This window comes from Cinclus cinclus, chromosome Z (genome assembly GCF_963662255.1).
Source record: "Cinclus cinclus chromosome Z, bCinCin1.1, whole genome shotgun sequence".
NCBI lineage: Eukaryota > Metazoa > Chordata > Aves > Passeriformes > Cinclidae > Cinclus > Cinclus cinclus.
In genome coordinates, this window is record NC_085084.1 from 7,978,234 (window position 1) to 7,994,736 (window position 16,503).

General features: G+C 49.4%; 1 protein-coding gene across 1 annotated transcript; it reads right to left on the reverse strand.

The window, feature by feature from the left end:
- Positions 1–343: 343 nt before the first annotated feature.
- Positions 344–14,713, reverse strand: LOC134056901 (uncharacterized). The gene is given in 13 exon segments (XM_062513858.1): positions 344–433; positions 654–791; positions 1,705–1,901; positions 2,342–2,441; positions 3,131–3,248; positions 3,906–4,018; positions 6,982–7,314; positions 7,592–7,726; positions 11,974–12,096; positions 12,532–12,569; positions 12,954–13,076; positions 13,079–13,174; positions 14,701–14,713. Coding segments are annotated over 13 exon segments (1,617 nt in total).
- Positions 14,714–16,503: the final 1,790 nt, after the last annotated feature.

Below are 16,503 nucleotides of genomic sequence, written 5' to 3' on the forward strand. Positions count from 1 at the left end.
TCCTGAGTTTTATCTTACCTTCACTGTGGAACAGTCCAGGGCCTCACTCCAAAGGCCTATTCAGGATATGGTGGTATTATGTGCAGCCATTGTAATACACTTCTAAATATCCTTCAAGAAAATGTTTCAGTCTAAAATTAGAATATTTCAGTCTCTGACACATGGTGAGAAGGAAAGGAATCTTCCAGATGGGTTGAGGTTTCAGAAAATGTCTTTATTCACAATCCTACTCTATAATCCTTGTCTACAATCCTATTCTACAATCCTACTCTGCAGTCCTACTCTACAGTCCTACTCTAAAATCATACACTGGTTGGTGGAGGAAATAGTCCAGATGTGCTTATCACAGTTTCTTCTCCACCATCCTCTTCTTCAAAGAAACGATCAGTGGCACCAGGCAGGAAGTAGGCTCGACTGATGCCACAAATGGATGCTGCCCAGCAGAAAAAAACCAAAAATTAACAACAAACAACAAAAAACAATGAACCGTGACTTTCCAAGGTCAGTGCTTTACAGGCTCAATCAGGATTCCTCTGGTTCATAGAAAGATGAAGATGTGGGGAGGTGGAGGGCTCATCTGGTGCCTTGGACTTGAGTGGAGGAGGAGCCCATCCCTGGCACACTGTTTCACCTGCAGCCCCTTCACATTTTACCTGCAGGAGCTCCTTGGCAGTCCAGCGCCGAGCCTCATCTGTCTGCAGGCAGCAGCTCAGGAAGTCGCGCAGCAAAGGAGAGAAGAGGTCGGGCTGCTGCAGCTTTGGTCTCCCTCCTGTGGCTATCAGGAGCTGAGGCTGCAGAAAAAGGAAACACGAGGCTCCACCTGCTTCTTTCACATCTGTAACTGCTCTCCCAGATGCCCTTGTTTAACCTCCATTCTGCAGTGGCAGTTTCTGCCCTGGCAGAGAGGCAGAGATGACTTTCCTACACCACCAAAACACCCAAACCCAAAAGGAGCCACAGATTTTCCAACATTCAAGGGATCCTGCCTTGGCAGGTGATTTCATTGACTGACCTCTTGCAAAAGCAAGTGTGTTTCCCTGAGGATTCACACCAGCTGAACAGGCTTTTTGGAAGGGGGACTTTGCTATATTATCTAACACTACTATTTCCAAGGGTAATTACATGAAAGGCATCTCTGAGTGCTTCTTGGTCCCTTAAGCACAGTGGCCATAAAATAAAGCTCATCAAGCTTTTTATCCTGTACTTGGTTAAAAAAGGAAATAGATAGCAGAACTGCTTGGAGATTGCTTTGCTGATTGTCCTTTCCCTTTCCCTTTCCCTTTCCTTTTCCCTTTCCCTTTCCCCTTCTGTTTTTTTCTTGTTTTTTTTTTTTTCATTTTTTCTTCCTTTTACTATAAAATTGAGACTAGGATCATCCAACCTCCAATGTGAAGGATATTTGTCATGTATTTAAACATTTCACTGAAAAAAACCCTTCCTTCAGAAACAGAGCTCCAACAGGGCTCCAAAAGCAAATCAGAAATAGCAGGCATAGCTGGAGCTCAAAGTTGCTGAACTGGCTTCCTGCCACTTCCCTTCTGGTGCAACCAAAACTACAGCAGATGTGCTGAACTATGGGGACATTTTACAAGGGGACCATGGTGGAAGGGGTGCCAGCAGATGGCAATGGGATTTTGTCCAGTGGCACACACAACATGGCACAGGTGAGAAAGACAGCGGCATCAGGAAGTCTTTGCACCTTACCCACACAGCAGTTTCATTCCAGTAGGGAACTTCTCCTTCCACCATTTCAATGCCCACAATTCCAAAAGACCATATATCCAGTTTAGGGCCATATTGTTGACCTGTCAGGACTTCAGGTGACATCCACCCAGAAGTGCTGGCCACTGAGTCCTGTCTTCTCTGCTCAGGGCTGAGCTGAGCTAAGAGGCCAAAATCAGCTGTGGAGAAAACAACACACCATGAAAGCCAGCTCAAATTAGCAAACCAGGCAAAAGAATTCCCCACTCTCACTCTGAGAATGTGCTGTTGATGAATGTCCTGGAGAACTGTCAGTGGGGATTTAGCCAAGGGAGTAGGGAAATGTCCACTTCCAAAAATAACCTAGGTTTTTAAATGCTGCTCACAGCAGTGGCCTTTATTCCCCTGAAGGTTTAGATTGTATCTCCCTCCCTCTGGAAAAGACACACACAGACCAACGCCACTCTTGACTGCTTGTGGCTCCTTATCATACCTCTGTGCACATTGCAACTGTGCCTTCAGCTCAGAGCAGGGGCCCCTGCACTGCTACCAGCACCATTTTTGGGGAGCTGGAAGTCACTCATAGCAGCTCAAAACCCCACATCCCTGGAATGCTGCCTCTGACCAAGAATATACTGACCCAGCTTGACAGAGCCATCGCTTCTGAGAAGGATGTTGCGGCTCTTCACATTTTGATGGATCACGCACATTTTGTGAAGAAAATCCAGGCCTTGCAGGCACTGGGAAGGGAAACAGAAAGAGGAGGGCAAAAATGAGTGATGGGAGTTCAACCCAGAAGAAAGGAAACAACTCCAAATGACTCCCTTTCCATGGGAATAGGGAGTCATGACAGAACACTGTGCCATTGAGAGGAAGAGCATGCTGCTCCAACACTAGCAGAGCAGGACCTCTCTAAGGAAAGGCCCGTCAGCTTTTGAAAGAGCAACAGCAACTGCTGTTGTAGACCGTCCCCTGCAGACCAGCCAGAATGCCTGCTCCTGCAGTGGATGTGCTCAGAATCCAACAGCACTTTGGGTGCACTATTATCCTCTTCAGCTGAGGACTGTGAGAAAAGAGTCTCTCTTTTCTCTTTGCCGTTTGTTTCAAATCCTGCCAGCAGCACCTTTGCTTTCCCAGGCAAGGAATGCAGTGCACACAGGCTGGAGGTAAACATTTAGAGAAGTTGGGTAGAGAACAGCAAATACAAAGAGACAGAGTGAGGATACAAGAGCAGGAGAAAAGCATACAGGAATAGAGTACAGTGAGTTCTGGGGCACTGGTAGACAATTGACTTGAGATGCTCTAGCTTCCCCATAGCATTCTAGCAACACAGAAACAAAGCTTGGCACATGAAATCTCTCCAGTTCTGAGCCCCACTTTCCCAGACAATCCTGCCCAAGGCCCTGGAAGCACAGGTAGGATCCCTGACCTGCTGACTGACAGCTGCCATCTCATCTTCAGACAGGAAGGTCCAGCTGATGACATTGCTCAGAGTGCCTCCATCCATGTACTCCATCACCAGCCAGAATTGCTTATCCACAAGGTAGCTGAAAGAAGGAAACAAGGGCATGGATATGAACATGCATGACTACGTTGCTGTTTGGAAAAGATATGGGTTGATTCTTTGTTTCTGGGTCTCTTTGTGATGAGAACAGAATAAAAGGAATAGACATTCCCTCTAGGCTGTGTAGTGTTTGCAGACTCTGCTGGCTCAAGGAGAATGACACATCTGGGAAAAAGAGATGTGTTAGAGGACCAGCAAGGGAAAAATGCAGTTTAGTATCAGATCAAGAAGCTGTCACACTGTGTGTTTCTGGAAAAGAGCACCTAGTGTTCCTGGCATGCACAGTAATGGAAAAGAGGGAACACAATCCAAGGGAAATCCTTGTTAGTTTATCCACATGTAAGAAGACACTTGAAACAACCAAGCCCCAAAACAATGGGGTGGCAGTGAATTTACAGGCTATTGATTTAGTAAGATATGGCTGATCCAGGTTTTTGAATAATTTTTAAACTACGTGGACCAGGGAAAACTCATGCAGACAAGATGCACTCTCTTCCCATCCATAGTGAGGGTGAGCAGAACAATAATAATTTACTAATAATAACAGCTGTCTTTTCTGCCAGGGACCAAAGTGGGTTTTTACCTCGTGTGTTTGCAGTATGTAAACAAACAGTCATGGAACAAAAGCACAACAACTCACCAGTCTAAATATTTGACCAGGTTGGGATTCCTATTCTTCTTGATGACCATAAGTTCATCAACTTTTAGTTCCCTCTTCCTCAGTTGGTGGAGATTAATTTTCTTTATGGCCACCTAAGATGACATTCACCATCAATAACTTCAGAAGTTGGTGGCACGAGACCACAGTGCACGTGGAGTGAGTGATTTTGCAATGACACAGCCAAGCTGAGCCAAAGTGCCTTGTGATTAGACATTGGAGTAATTAGGAACTGACATTCCAGCAGCCCATTTCTCTGCTCCATTGGAGTCCAGTTTCAGGACATGTGGCCACTGACATTTTGTGTTGTCCACTTGGGAACAAAGATGGCTCAACTATCACCCACAAAGCTCTGACTACACTCTCTACTGCTCTGTCTAGGATTCAAAAGCAATCCTTGCTTTGCTCTTCTGTTGATACATCCCGGGTAGAAGCAGGGCTTAGGGCTTTTAGGGACACCTTGCAGATCTCTGCCTACATGCAGTTCCCAAGTGCAGCACTGCAGGTGGCTAAGGAACTCCCAGTAACATTCAGATATATTTGCTGGCAGCCAGAAATGAGAACAGAGCTCTGAAGCTGTAGCCCCAAAGAGCAGTGAGATGCTCTAAGGCACCAGCTTTGTTTCAGCAGCTGAGAGCGAGTGAGCGCGTCCTTCTCTGAAAGGAACCGCTGCCCTCCTCGCCTTCCTTCTGGCAGCTGAGAAGGACAAACACTGTCCCTAATGCAATTTGCAGGCTGGCACCAGTCTGGGCTTCTTGTGCTTTTGCAGCACAGCTCTACCCAAAGCTCCAGCCACAGCTCACACCAGAGGGGAAAGCTCTCAAGAGCTGCAGAGTCTGCAGGGGCTGTTGACATTTACCTCTCTTCCTGCTCCCTTGTCGAGTGCCCTACAAACCTCTCCAAAAGTCCTAGAAACAAAACAAAGCAAAGAAAGGAGAAGCCGTTTAGATCTCTGAGTGAAAGCCAGCCCAGACAGGAGATCTGTGCTGGCAGTGCCTAAAACCTGCAGGATGCAGGAAGCGTCTGCCAGAAGGCAGCTGATGCATTTCCCTCTCAAGTGCATGGGCACTGGACCTGTTCCTGGAGTGATGGGCTTTACTGCCTCAGCTCAAAAAGAGAGCTGATTCTTTCATCTCAGGCTGCAGTTTCTAAACTGTACAGTTCTTATCCTGACCATGGAGTATTTCCTTCAACAAACTCTTGGAAAGAAAAGTTCCTGAGAACTCTTATCTCACAGCTATCATAGTGGGCAGGTTGCTTTTTAAGGCAAGCAAGATTATTCTCCTTTCATTATTGTGGCTGTATGATGTGAAGATATTCAAAAATGCTAAGGCAATTAACACAGAGATGGCCCACACTTGATAGACAAGAAAGAAATCTTCCAGGTCCTGTTCCTTGCTGCAGGCAAGGCCTTGGAAGCATGGAGATCTCTTTGACAATGACTTCTGACCACGCTCACAAATTCTGGCTGGTACTGAGAAGTGGGACAATCTAACTCCAGTTTCTGAATATGTGTGCAGCTTGCCTGACTCCACAATTGATAGATGTACTATCAGTAAACCCCCTGCCTCATTCTTGTGTAGAAGTAATTGCGGATGGACTCACCCACTGCCAATATTTTCCAGTTCAGTGTACTTCATGATGGGATTTCCCATGTTCACTATTTTCCCTGAGAGAAACAAAATGCAAGATGCTCACTTTAAAGCAAAGATCTCTGCTTCCAGATGATAAGAAAGGCAGCCCCACTGTCTGGGTCTCTGAAGCCTTTGTGCTTGGCTGGGGAACAACAACAACCAGGCAGACAGCTCTGCAGTACAGATGGCCAGCACAGAGAGGGATTTTTCTACAGCAGTTCATGTGGGGAGTCCTGAGTGTCCCTGTGACACCAGACTGAGGAGGAACATTTGGTACAGCTATGCTGACACATGCACACAACACACTGTCCCTCAGACAAGAAATACACCAGACGTACTCAGTAGCTGCAAGTACTTCTCCTCTGCCTCCTCTTGCTGAGCAGCAGCTCTGTCAGTGCTGGTGATGAACACACTGCCCAGGCTCGACTTTTCAGGCTGGGGAACAAAGGCTCCTTTAGACAATGCTGCTGCTGCTGCTGCTGCTGCTGCTTCAGGTTCATTGACAGTGGCTGTGTAGATCTGAGAGAAGTAATGAGTTTGTGTCAGAAAGTTGGCTGTCAGAGATGATCCTGAGATCCCTTTTCAAATGCAAAATTTTAGGAAGATGTTGTCAGCCACGTGAAGGGCTCTTAAAAGGCATTATTTCGATGTCCCCTATTCAGACTGGATGGGTCCATATAAAAGGCCGCTTTTACTCGACTTCATGACCACATTCATGTTCCAAACTCATGGATTTTCTGAAGGATGTCTGCCACAATGACCATTCCACTTCCTCCCCAAGGATTCCTTTCTCCTTCCAAGGGCTGCTGACACACTTATTAAAATGCTCTACCTCCTCCCACTCAGTTCTCTTTCCCTGCGCCATCTTCGGGACGTGCCCAACCTGCAGCATCTCTGATTGGGAAAGCTCCCGTGTCTCTCGTCGACCACGGGGCTTTTTGTTTCCAGTCATTTGCTGGAAGTCTTCACAGGCTGGCACGTGAGAAGTGAACATTTCCACCTCAAGTTAAAAAGAACAAAGCAGTCAGAGACTACAGGTTGTCCCTGTGAGCCAAGAGTCATTGACTGTGAGGAAAGGGAGAGAACAGATTTACTAGGGTTACAGACTGTTTGTTCCAATCCTCCATCTGGGTCACCATGCCCCTCTGTAAAAATACCTCAAGAAAAAAGGAATGCAGGAACAGCCCAGCAGGAATCCATTTGTATGAGTGCTAGCAAAAAGGCCAAAGGACTAGCCTCACTGTGCAGGGCAGCTTCAGAGATTTGGCACACCAGGAGAAGTCCTTCAGAGTGGCTGTGATGGACCCTACAGCAGGATGGCACTCAGAGGCATCACCCCACCCCCTGCTACTCTACGCTGGAAAGGCAAGAAGGGCAGAGACCAGCAGATGGGTGACTGCACTGGCTATTGATGTTCCACTCACTTGCTTTTGTACAGCCTGAAGCAGGGGATTATGTTTCTCTCTGATAAGTTTTATTTCTTCCCTCAGCCTCTTCTCTCTTGCCTTCATCCCAGCCTCAATTTCATGCAGCTCTGCATGCAGGTTGTCCTTGAGGTTCTGTAAAAAACAAGAGACATCTGTCACGAGTGGAGTGTCTTCCACTCTTGCACTCACCTGGTTTTGTTGATCGCCTGTCTGCTGATGGAAATTCATCTCCTCTTGGATGCTTCTCATGTCTTCCTTGTGCCTTCTCCTTACTGCCATGATGGCAATCGGAGCTTCGGGCAGCTCTGCTTGTGGCTCTGCCTTGATGTTCTGCAGACACAAATGCAGAGCAAGTCACAGGGAGCTGCCACCAGGCTCAGCTTTTTCCTCTTTCAGCCTCAAAACCAAATTCATTCAGCCACTTCTTTCTGCTCCCCTACCCACCTCTGCTTCCATTGTAACCCTCCCATGCTAGCGCTGATCTCTGCACATCACAAGGCCCTGTGCTTTCAGTGCCTGTGGCACTCCTGGCCTCCTCAGTCCCAAGAGCTCTGTTTTATGCCTCTGCTCCTCTCCTTCATTCTGGCACCTGGGGAGCCAGGCTTACCTGGCCATTCTCCTGTACCTCTTCCCACTGCTGCCTGAGCTGCTCCTCCTGCTCCTGGGCTGGGAACAGCTCTCCCTGAGTCTGCTGTGGCACCTCTGATAAAGCACTCTGCTCGTGCTCTTCCTCTAGAAGGACCTGCACAGAAAGCAAGACAAGAAGGCTTTCAACATCCCATACAACATTTGTGAGCCAGGTCTCGAAGACTGATGGCTTCACACGTTCCCAAAGCACTGTGCTGCTGCTGCTGCTCTCCTGGCTCGTTCTCTGCCCATGGGGAGGCACAGATTCCAAAGTGACACTGGCAGTACAATCAGGGTCCATCTGGGACTGAAGCTCCAACAGCCTCTCAGGCAGCTGACAGGGAAGGTGTGGCATTTCTCAAGGGTCTGCTGAGGGCCTCCCTCCACTTCTGCCGTGTCCATTTTGTCTTTCCATCGTGACTGACACTCATCCCTCTCTCACAGCTCCATCCTGCCCACTCTGGGCTCACTCCTTTTGAGAGACACTTCTGGAGTTCATGTTCTCTTCAGGCCTGCCCCACCATTTCTGCCTTTCTGACATCTACACTCTTGTCACAAAATCCTGCTCATTCAGGACATGAGGATGCATGCACAGCTCCTCTGATGAAGGTCAGAGTGCCTCTACAGCCCCCTCAGTATCTGGAGGAGGGCCAAGGTGTTTATTCTTCCTCTTTCTCAACTGAGAATTCAGACCAGCTCTAAGAGAGAACCTCCTAAGGCCCCATCAACAAATGAACTTTCACATCCTTAGGGATGCCAAGGATGAAAATCATATGGCATGTAATGCATGTATGACCAGATTCACCAAACACCACCTAAAACATGGAATGGTTCCACGTCACTAGGATGGGGAGAAATGCAAAGAATGAACTGGGGGCTTCAGGGCAGAAGAGGCTGGAGGAGGAATGCAACTCTGAGGGGAAAGAACAACCATTTCTGGAGGGGAAACATCTCAGCCTGCTCAGGATCTGTTGATAGAACACGTCTCTCCTCTTCTCCTGAAGGGATGACTTTGGGTGAGCTTTGCACCTCCAGCTGCCTCTGCCCAGAGCCAGGAATAGTCAGTTATGGAATAGTTACATAGATAGATGGATAGATAAATAGATCTCGTGTAATTTGTCTTACTGTACTTTCTATTATGACACACCATAGCACGTGGCTGCCAGTGCCCCCATCAGCAGCAGGAATCCTGAACTTGCTCTCCTGTTGCTTCATTAAACCACATCCCTGGGGAATCTGGAGCATGTAGGTCCTTATGGAATGAGATTACACCCAGACTACTGCTCTGGGAACTGAACTCGTTGTGCATCAGTGCTTGGGCAAGTTCTTCTCTTGCTCACAACCACACTGACAATGCTCAAGTGGCTGTAATCAGAAATGAAGCCCAGTCCCTCCCAGCTCCTCTGATCTCTGAGCACCAGCCAGAATGCAAGGGACTTGATTTCCTGCTAAATTCCCAAATACAATCCTGATTGAATTATTTGACAATTGCTGAACCACAAGGCTGCCAAAAGGTAAGGGTTCTGTTAACACGAGAGTGATGTGCTGGCTGGCCTGGCATCAGAGCAGCTCTTTCTGCACCAACGTCCCTGCCCCAAACTACATCCTCTCGTGCAGGAGAATGTTGTGATAAAGCGCCTTTGCTAGCCAGAGGAAGAAACTAAACAGATCTTCTCCTCCTAGCAAATCAACAACCCAACAAAACAAACCATCAAAGTGACACCTAGTCCAGTGTCTAAAGCATCTGGGTGCAGTGAGGGGATTCTTGCAATGGAAGTGGTCCTTGTGAGGAGCACTGTCACGTAGGCATTTATGGAAGTGTGCCTGGAAGGACTCTCATGAGCCTCCCTTTCCCCAGGCTAAAGCTCCCTCAAGCATCTCCTCACTGGGTTTGTGCTCCCACCTCTCCCCAGCTCCCTTGCCCTCTCTGGACTCGCTCCAGCCCCTCAATGTCTTTCTGCTTCAGAAGGGCCCAGAACTGGACACAGCACTCGAGCTGTGGCCGCAGCAGTGCCCAGCACAGGGCACAGCTCACTGCCCTGCTCCTGCTGCCCCACTATTGCTGACACTGGCCACGATGGCCTTGGCTTTCTTGGCCACCTGGGCACACGCTGCCTCATGTTCAGCTGCTATTGATTGCAACCCCTGGGTCCTTTTGAACAAGTTGCATGTTTGTCTTAAGATACAGCATCAGGAATTCCAAGATGTCTTTCCTGTAGTTATCAACACAAGACAGCAGTCAAGGACTTGCAGCTTCACCTAAACTCCAGGCTCCAATGGAGTTTTCACATCTGCAGACTACCCCACAAAATGTATCAACAGAAACTTGCTCTTTCTGGTTTGTGCCTCAGAAGAAGGGTTCAGAATTATGCCCTTGGTTTCTTTTGCCACAAGGGACAAGAATGTCCCCCACAGCTTCACGAACAGCACAATCATCTCTTTGCAGCTTATCAAAAGCCAAAAGACAGGTGGGCAAAACCAGTCTGCGGATGTGGAGAATTCCTCAAGGAAATGGCAGAGGAATTCCACAAGCTCCAAACACAGCATTTCAGAAAGGGAAAACAAACAAAGCCCTGTGATCTGCAGCGCTACCACATGTGCCCTTTGGCCATAGCACTGCAGAAGCCAAGTGTGCTGGTTTTACCCTGGGGGAAGGGCACACTAGGAAGTTTTATCTGCATGAGAATTTCCTCTGTGGATTGATGGGACCACTTGGAGGCTGGTTTAGATGTTGACAGCCTGAGAAACCAATTGGAAAAGTCGGTTCGCTCCGTGAATCCCATTTGAAGCAAGTAAACCCCAGGAAAGCTCCCTTGCATTGCCGGCCTTTCACAAGGTAACACTGACCTGGCCCGGGCCCGCTTCCAATGCGGCCAGGGCCAGGCGGGAGCGGGCTCCGGAGGCTGCTGGGCCTCGTTTTAACCAGGGGTCCCAGCGGCCAAGGGGAGGAGAGCCCATTGCTGGGATTCTCGCCTTTTCCCGGTGTGGCCGTGCTCGGCGGGGCCCTGCCCAGCCGCCCTCACGGCCTGGGGGGAGGCAGCTGGGCCCGGTTTGGGAGAGCCCCCCACGGCTTTGTGTGCTGGGCAGGGCAGAGGGAGAACCCCCGGCCCGCGGCTGGAACTGAATGCAGTCAGTGCGGGAAGAAAGCCATGGAGCCAAAGGCTTGTCACCCATTTCTCCTCTGACTGGACTAGGTAGTTTTCATCCTGCCCCTCCAGCGTGGCCTGGGCGGCCTGAGATCCTGACACAGCTCCAGCATGGCCTGGCCCAACTCCTGCAACTTCCGTGTGAGATTTTAATTTTTTTTTCGTAATGTTCAGATATCACTTACAGACTTTTGTCTTTCCTTGAGTGAGAGGGAGAAGAACAGAAAGGATACACTAAAATCAGTGAAATAAAAGCTAAGTCTCTAAATGGAATGAGAATGATGAAATGACATGAAAATTGGCTGAAATATCTTTTTGCAAGTTGTAGGCATGGACTGTACTTCATGAATAAATTCCTTTAAACTATGGAGAAAAAGAAAGACATGGGGGGTGGAGCAAGGTGTAAAGTGTTTGAAGAATCCTTTGCCCTGAGGAAAAGGAGGGGAATCTCTCTTCCTGGGAATGAACTATAAACAGAGAGAAGTGAGCAAAAGAGAACTTTTGCCTTGGAGTAGCTCAACCTTAAAAGTAATACCTGATGACTATTTAACATGGCCCGCAACTCAGTTCTGAAAAGACTGTATAGTGGGAGGAAATTCATGATAGCAGGTCCCAGGTGCCAGTCAATCATGAAAAAGTGGATTCCAGAGAGAACTGGGGATTTCCTCTCTTGGTGAAAGATCCTTATAGCTAAACCAAAAGAAACTCCTCTCCCTAAAATAAACTGAAGAAAATTATTTAAGTAGGGAATTGACTGAAGTGTTCCTGTGTGTTGTTCTTCTGTAACAACAGGGGAAGGAGGAACTGGCCTGAAAATCTGTTCTGAATTTATTATTTTCATTCTTTGTGTTGTTAATAATTTTTTTTCTTTATTGCCTTTTTTAAGTTTTAGGGTTGCTTCACTTTTACTCCTAATCCTATTTCACAACAAAAGGTAAATATATTACAATTGGCAAACCTTAAACCATTACACCAAGAGACAGAGCGTCACTGAGCCAAGGATCCAGATGCTCACCCAGAGGCACCAGATTTTTGGTACCTCAACATGACAGACCAAAGCCCAGTTTCCAGCTCTCACTAGCTGGGGGAGAATTGCTATGTCCCAGCAGGTCTCCAGCTCTCAGCATCCTCAGCCACCAACAGCAAGTGCTGGCTGCTCAGAATCTTGCAGCTCTGTCTTGCACTAAAGACAGCACCAGCCAGAACTGGCACTTACCGGCTCGGAATATTCAGGTCGTGCTGTGAGCACAGCTGGAGGATTGCGGTCATTCAGCTCCTCTTTGGCCACATCTCCAGGAACTGAGAGAGTCAGTGGAGAGTCTGCTGTGGGTTCAGGGCTCTGTGAACAGACAGCAGCATGAGGGACAGGCAGTTACCTATCATTTATAACCTTACTCCTATTCAGCTCTACAACCTGCTCGACTAAGGACAAATGATAAACTGCCATTGCAATGTGATTCTAAGTCACTCCAACAAAATTAAAATGGGCTGGTTCAGCAGAATTTCATATGGCTCTGAATTCAATATTCCCTCGTGCTTACTATCAGCAGGTGAGGTTCCCTCTGAAAACTGAGCTTTGAGTGTTTTAAAGCTCCGAAATCGAAAATTAGGAAACAGCCAGTGATGCCTTTGCAATTGCTGATTCAGGTATGGGAATGGATTTTCTTTTAACCTACCCAGCTGGCCATCTACACCCTACTACCACAGGCCAAGCTCACAGATTCCTTCACAATTTTTAAACGTCAGGAACATCCAAGGTTCCTTTCTCACTCACCTCAGGATCTGCACCTCTGAATACACGTCTCAGGTGTCCTGTAGAGGGCAGGGAAAATGAAATAAATTATTTGAGAAAACTGGAGAGAGCCGTAATGTTTTTAGAAATCCTTCTGAGAACATCTCCCAGTCTGCGTTTTCAAAGTTGTCCTGCTTGACCCAGCAAACTGAGGAAATGGCAGACTCTGCTGCCACAGACTCTCCCGGGGAGGGAATGCAACCCCTGCAGCTTCCTTGCAAATGCTGCCCGCAGCTCCCTGGCTACAGACACCCCGTCTATAGCGGAACAGGTTGACAGGAGCTGTACCAAACCAGTGGCATCCTCATGCTCTTTCTGTTCCAAAATCAACCGGGTCACTAAAACAGAGCAGGAAGACATCTAAAAGCCAGATTAGGTTACACCCAGGGAAAATCTCTACTTACGTCCCAGGCTAGTCAGATAATATCCTGAATAACCAATGCCATAAACAGTGCAAACTGCAGCAACGAGTTGCTCAATCATGGTAGCACTGCTGTGCAAGTTTGCAGACTCTTCTGAAACACTAGAAAAAACAAGGCTCCTGTCACAGTGTGCAGCTGCCCACTGACAAACAGGAGGATGCTCCTGCACTGAGCACAGGCAAGAGCTGCTCTGCCACTGAGGCCTTGGGTGCAGCAAAGCAACCTTCTGATGTCACCACAGCAACGTGGCAACCGTGCCCTGACATCACAAAGCAAACGTTCTGCATTGGTCTGTGAATTTATGCAAAGCAGCCCAACCCTCCCTACAGCAAACACCAAATCACCTGGGACGTTCTCCTCTGTCACAAAGCAGCACAAACTCCCCTGGTGGGACAAACCCTGTATTCAAGGGATCCTAGAGTAACTTGGAGATAGAAAACAAAGAGAACTTGTAAGCAGAGTGCTTACAAGAAAGCTACTCAGTGAAGGCAGGATGGATGTAAAAATGCCTCTAAAATGGCACAGGTGTTGGAGGGAAAACTATCTAAGCATTGGAGATGAAAAGGTGAAGGCAGTGACAGAGCTGTGTGCAAAACAGAAAGGGAAAGCTGTGTCTTCCTACACTGCAAAGAGATCTCACCTGCTAGCACTAGGGCACACGGGAGAGCTCCAGCTGAAACACACACCAGTGTATCACAGATACATTGAAAAGATCAATCATTTCTGACAATTTCTCAATAATAATTTCTTTATGAGTTTCAGCATCCTTGAAACACAGCTAAGGGTAACTTCTCATTCTTAGCCACAGAGTACTGTGGAAAAGTCCATGTAACCACAACTATACTACAGGTGGGACTAAACACTCCAATGGACAATGCACTTTTCAACCACCTGCTTCCTCATCTCCAGCAGGCCACAGGGCCACTATTCCTGTGGGTCTCATGACTCACAGAGATTACAGAGGAGGCCTTAAAAAAGAGGCTTTGCTTGATGCAGCAGCACATAGATGGACATGTGGGAAATAAGGGCCATGCAACATCAAGACAGATGTCCCCTCTTTTCTGAACTCCCCTCTTCTCCTGCTGGCCTATTCATCAGGAATTTTGTTGTAATTCAGTTGCTGGCTTACTTTCTGGCAGGTTTCTTACACTGCGTTGAAAAAAAGACCAACACCATCCAGCCAAGGTGCAACATTTGTAATTCAGGTTCTGTTTGAAGCTATTTAAGATGAAACGGGAAGAGATTTTCTAGGCAGCGCATTTCAATTTTTCTGAGAAAGCCAGCACACAGAGGAAAAGATAACAGGGCATCTTGGAAACACTCACTCCGAAAGACTGCTCCAGAATGTGATGAGACCAACAATCCTTGTGTCAGCATGTCACCCACAGGGCAGTGGCTGAAGTGACAGGGCTGGGCTCCTCACAGAGGGACCTGGAAGGAGGGCAAGAGAAGGCAGTGTCAGCCAGAACTCCAGGCAAGGTGGACGTAAGGAAAATACCCACTGTGTGTGGGGGGTGAGCTTCTGCCATTCCACCCAATATACTCACGTGAGGCCTCATGGTGAAATGATGGAAAGACATAGAAAAAGGGGGCATGAACTAAAAGAGATGGGAGAAATAGGTCTATATTTCCCTGCTCTGCAAAATGTTTCCATTTCAAGAGAGCGTTTAAAATAAAAAGAAGAAGTGACACTAAGCAGATCATTGCTAGATCACCTTTGCCGGTTTACGTTGAAGAGACATGGTGGTGGGAGGGATTTTACATTGTAACTCTCCCCTGATTGTGGGGAAAAAAAAGAGAAGAAAACATTTCTGAGGAAAAAAGAATGCAAAACCTCTTGGTGAAGACAGCAGCATGAGTTCACTGTCACTGTAAGCAATGAATGCCTCGGCTAAAGCAACATCCTTCCAGGCGGCAGGACTCTAGGTCTGATGAAAATGCTGACAAAATTGCTGCCCCTTCCTGCTGCTGCTGCTTCTATCTCCAGAGAGTGAGAAATGTGTCAAATCTGCTGAGGACAGGCAGAGACAGCGAGAAAGAAGCAGCCAGCTGGCTGGAAAAAGGGGCAAAAAGAACGTCTTCCATTCCCTCTTTCCGTTTCCCCTTCTCGCACTTGACCTCCAAAGGGTTTGCAGCTCACCCTGCCCCGCCCCGCCCCGGCCCGCCCTGCGGTGCCCGGCCAGCCCCGGGAGCCGCCCCGCCCGCGCTGGTCCCGCAGCCCCGGCTCTGCGGCGCTCGTCCCCGCCAAGTCCGGCCCGCGCGGGGGCCGCGAGCGGGGCCGAGCGCAGCGCCCCCCTCAGGCCGCGCGCCGCCGTTGCAGCCGCGGCCGTTGCGCCGCGGGCGTTGTGGCGACAGTCGGCGATGGGCGAGATGGCGGAGCTGCCGCTGCCCGCCGGGCTCAACGCCGACACCTTCCCCGCCAAGCTGTGGCGCCTGGTGAACAGCCCCCGCGTCGTGTCCGTGCGCTGGGACGGCCGGGCCCAGGGGCTGCTCGTCGACCGCTGCCTGTTCGAGCGGGAGCTGCTCAGCCCGGGCGGCGCCCACGGAGCGGGCGCCCAAGGGGCGGGGCCGGCCCCGGACTCCTTCCAAGCCACGCACTTCGGCAGCTTCGTGCGCCAGCTCAACCTCTACGGCTTCCACAAGGTGCCGGGTGATGTCGGGGGCTGCCTGCACTTCAGCAATCCCAACTTTCGCCGCGATCGCCCCGACCTCCTCCTCCGCATCAAGCGCCTGACCAGGGCCAACAGGCAGCGGCTGGCGGCGGGGCTGGAGGTGCGCAGCCGCCAGCCCAGCCGCTTGCAGCAGCTCCACACGCAGCGGCCGCTGCTCGCCTTCTCTGCCGGGCAGCCCCTCAGAGCCGGTGAGACGGGGTGGGAGCTGCGGGCGCCGTGGCCGCTGCTGCTCCGTGCCCGGCCCGGGGATGCTTGGGGAGCTCTCCGTGAGTGCGTGTGAGCCGAGGGGCTCGGTCGTGGTCAGGCCCAGCCGGAGGGAGCCTCCTGCTCCTCTGGGGCGTAGGGGAAGACACCTGGCAGTTGGGTTCCTGGCAGTTGCTTCCTGCCAGGGAATGGCAGCAGGACACTTTTCCCAGGCAGTTGAATGAACAGGGGAGAGCTAAGTAGGCAAGGAACTGGGTATTGAATAGCCCCAGAATATTTTTTTTCCTTTTTGCTTCTTCTTTTTTCTCACCTTATTTGGCAGGGGGGGAGCTTTTTGTCTTCCCTGACAGAAGTGCACTTGCTGCCAAGGGAAACACACGCAAAGACCACTAGTGACCCAGGCTTTCCTTTGCTTCCTTTCTTCTCTCACTGCTGCATAGCTCCGTCATGCCAGAACTTTGCTGCTGCCTCAGCTGAGGATGCAGAGCTGCTTCCAGGCTCTTCCAGGGGACGTGCAGGTGCTCAGGAGTCTGAGGCTTCCCCACCACCTGCCAAGAAAGTCTGTGCCTCCTCTGGACTTTCTGGCGCTTTAGCAGTGGAAACATCAAGGGAGCTCCTGCGCAGATTTAATCTCCACCAGCTCACCATTCCGCTGG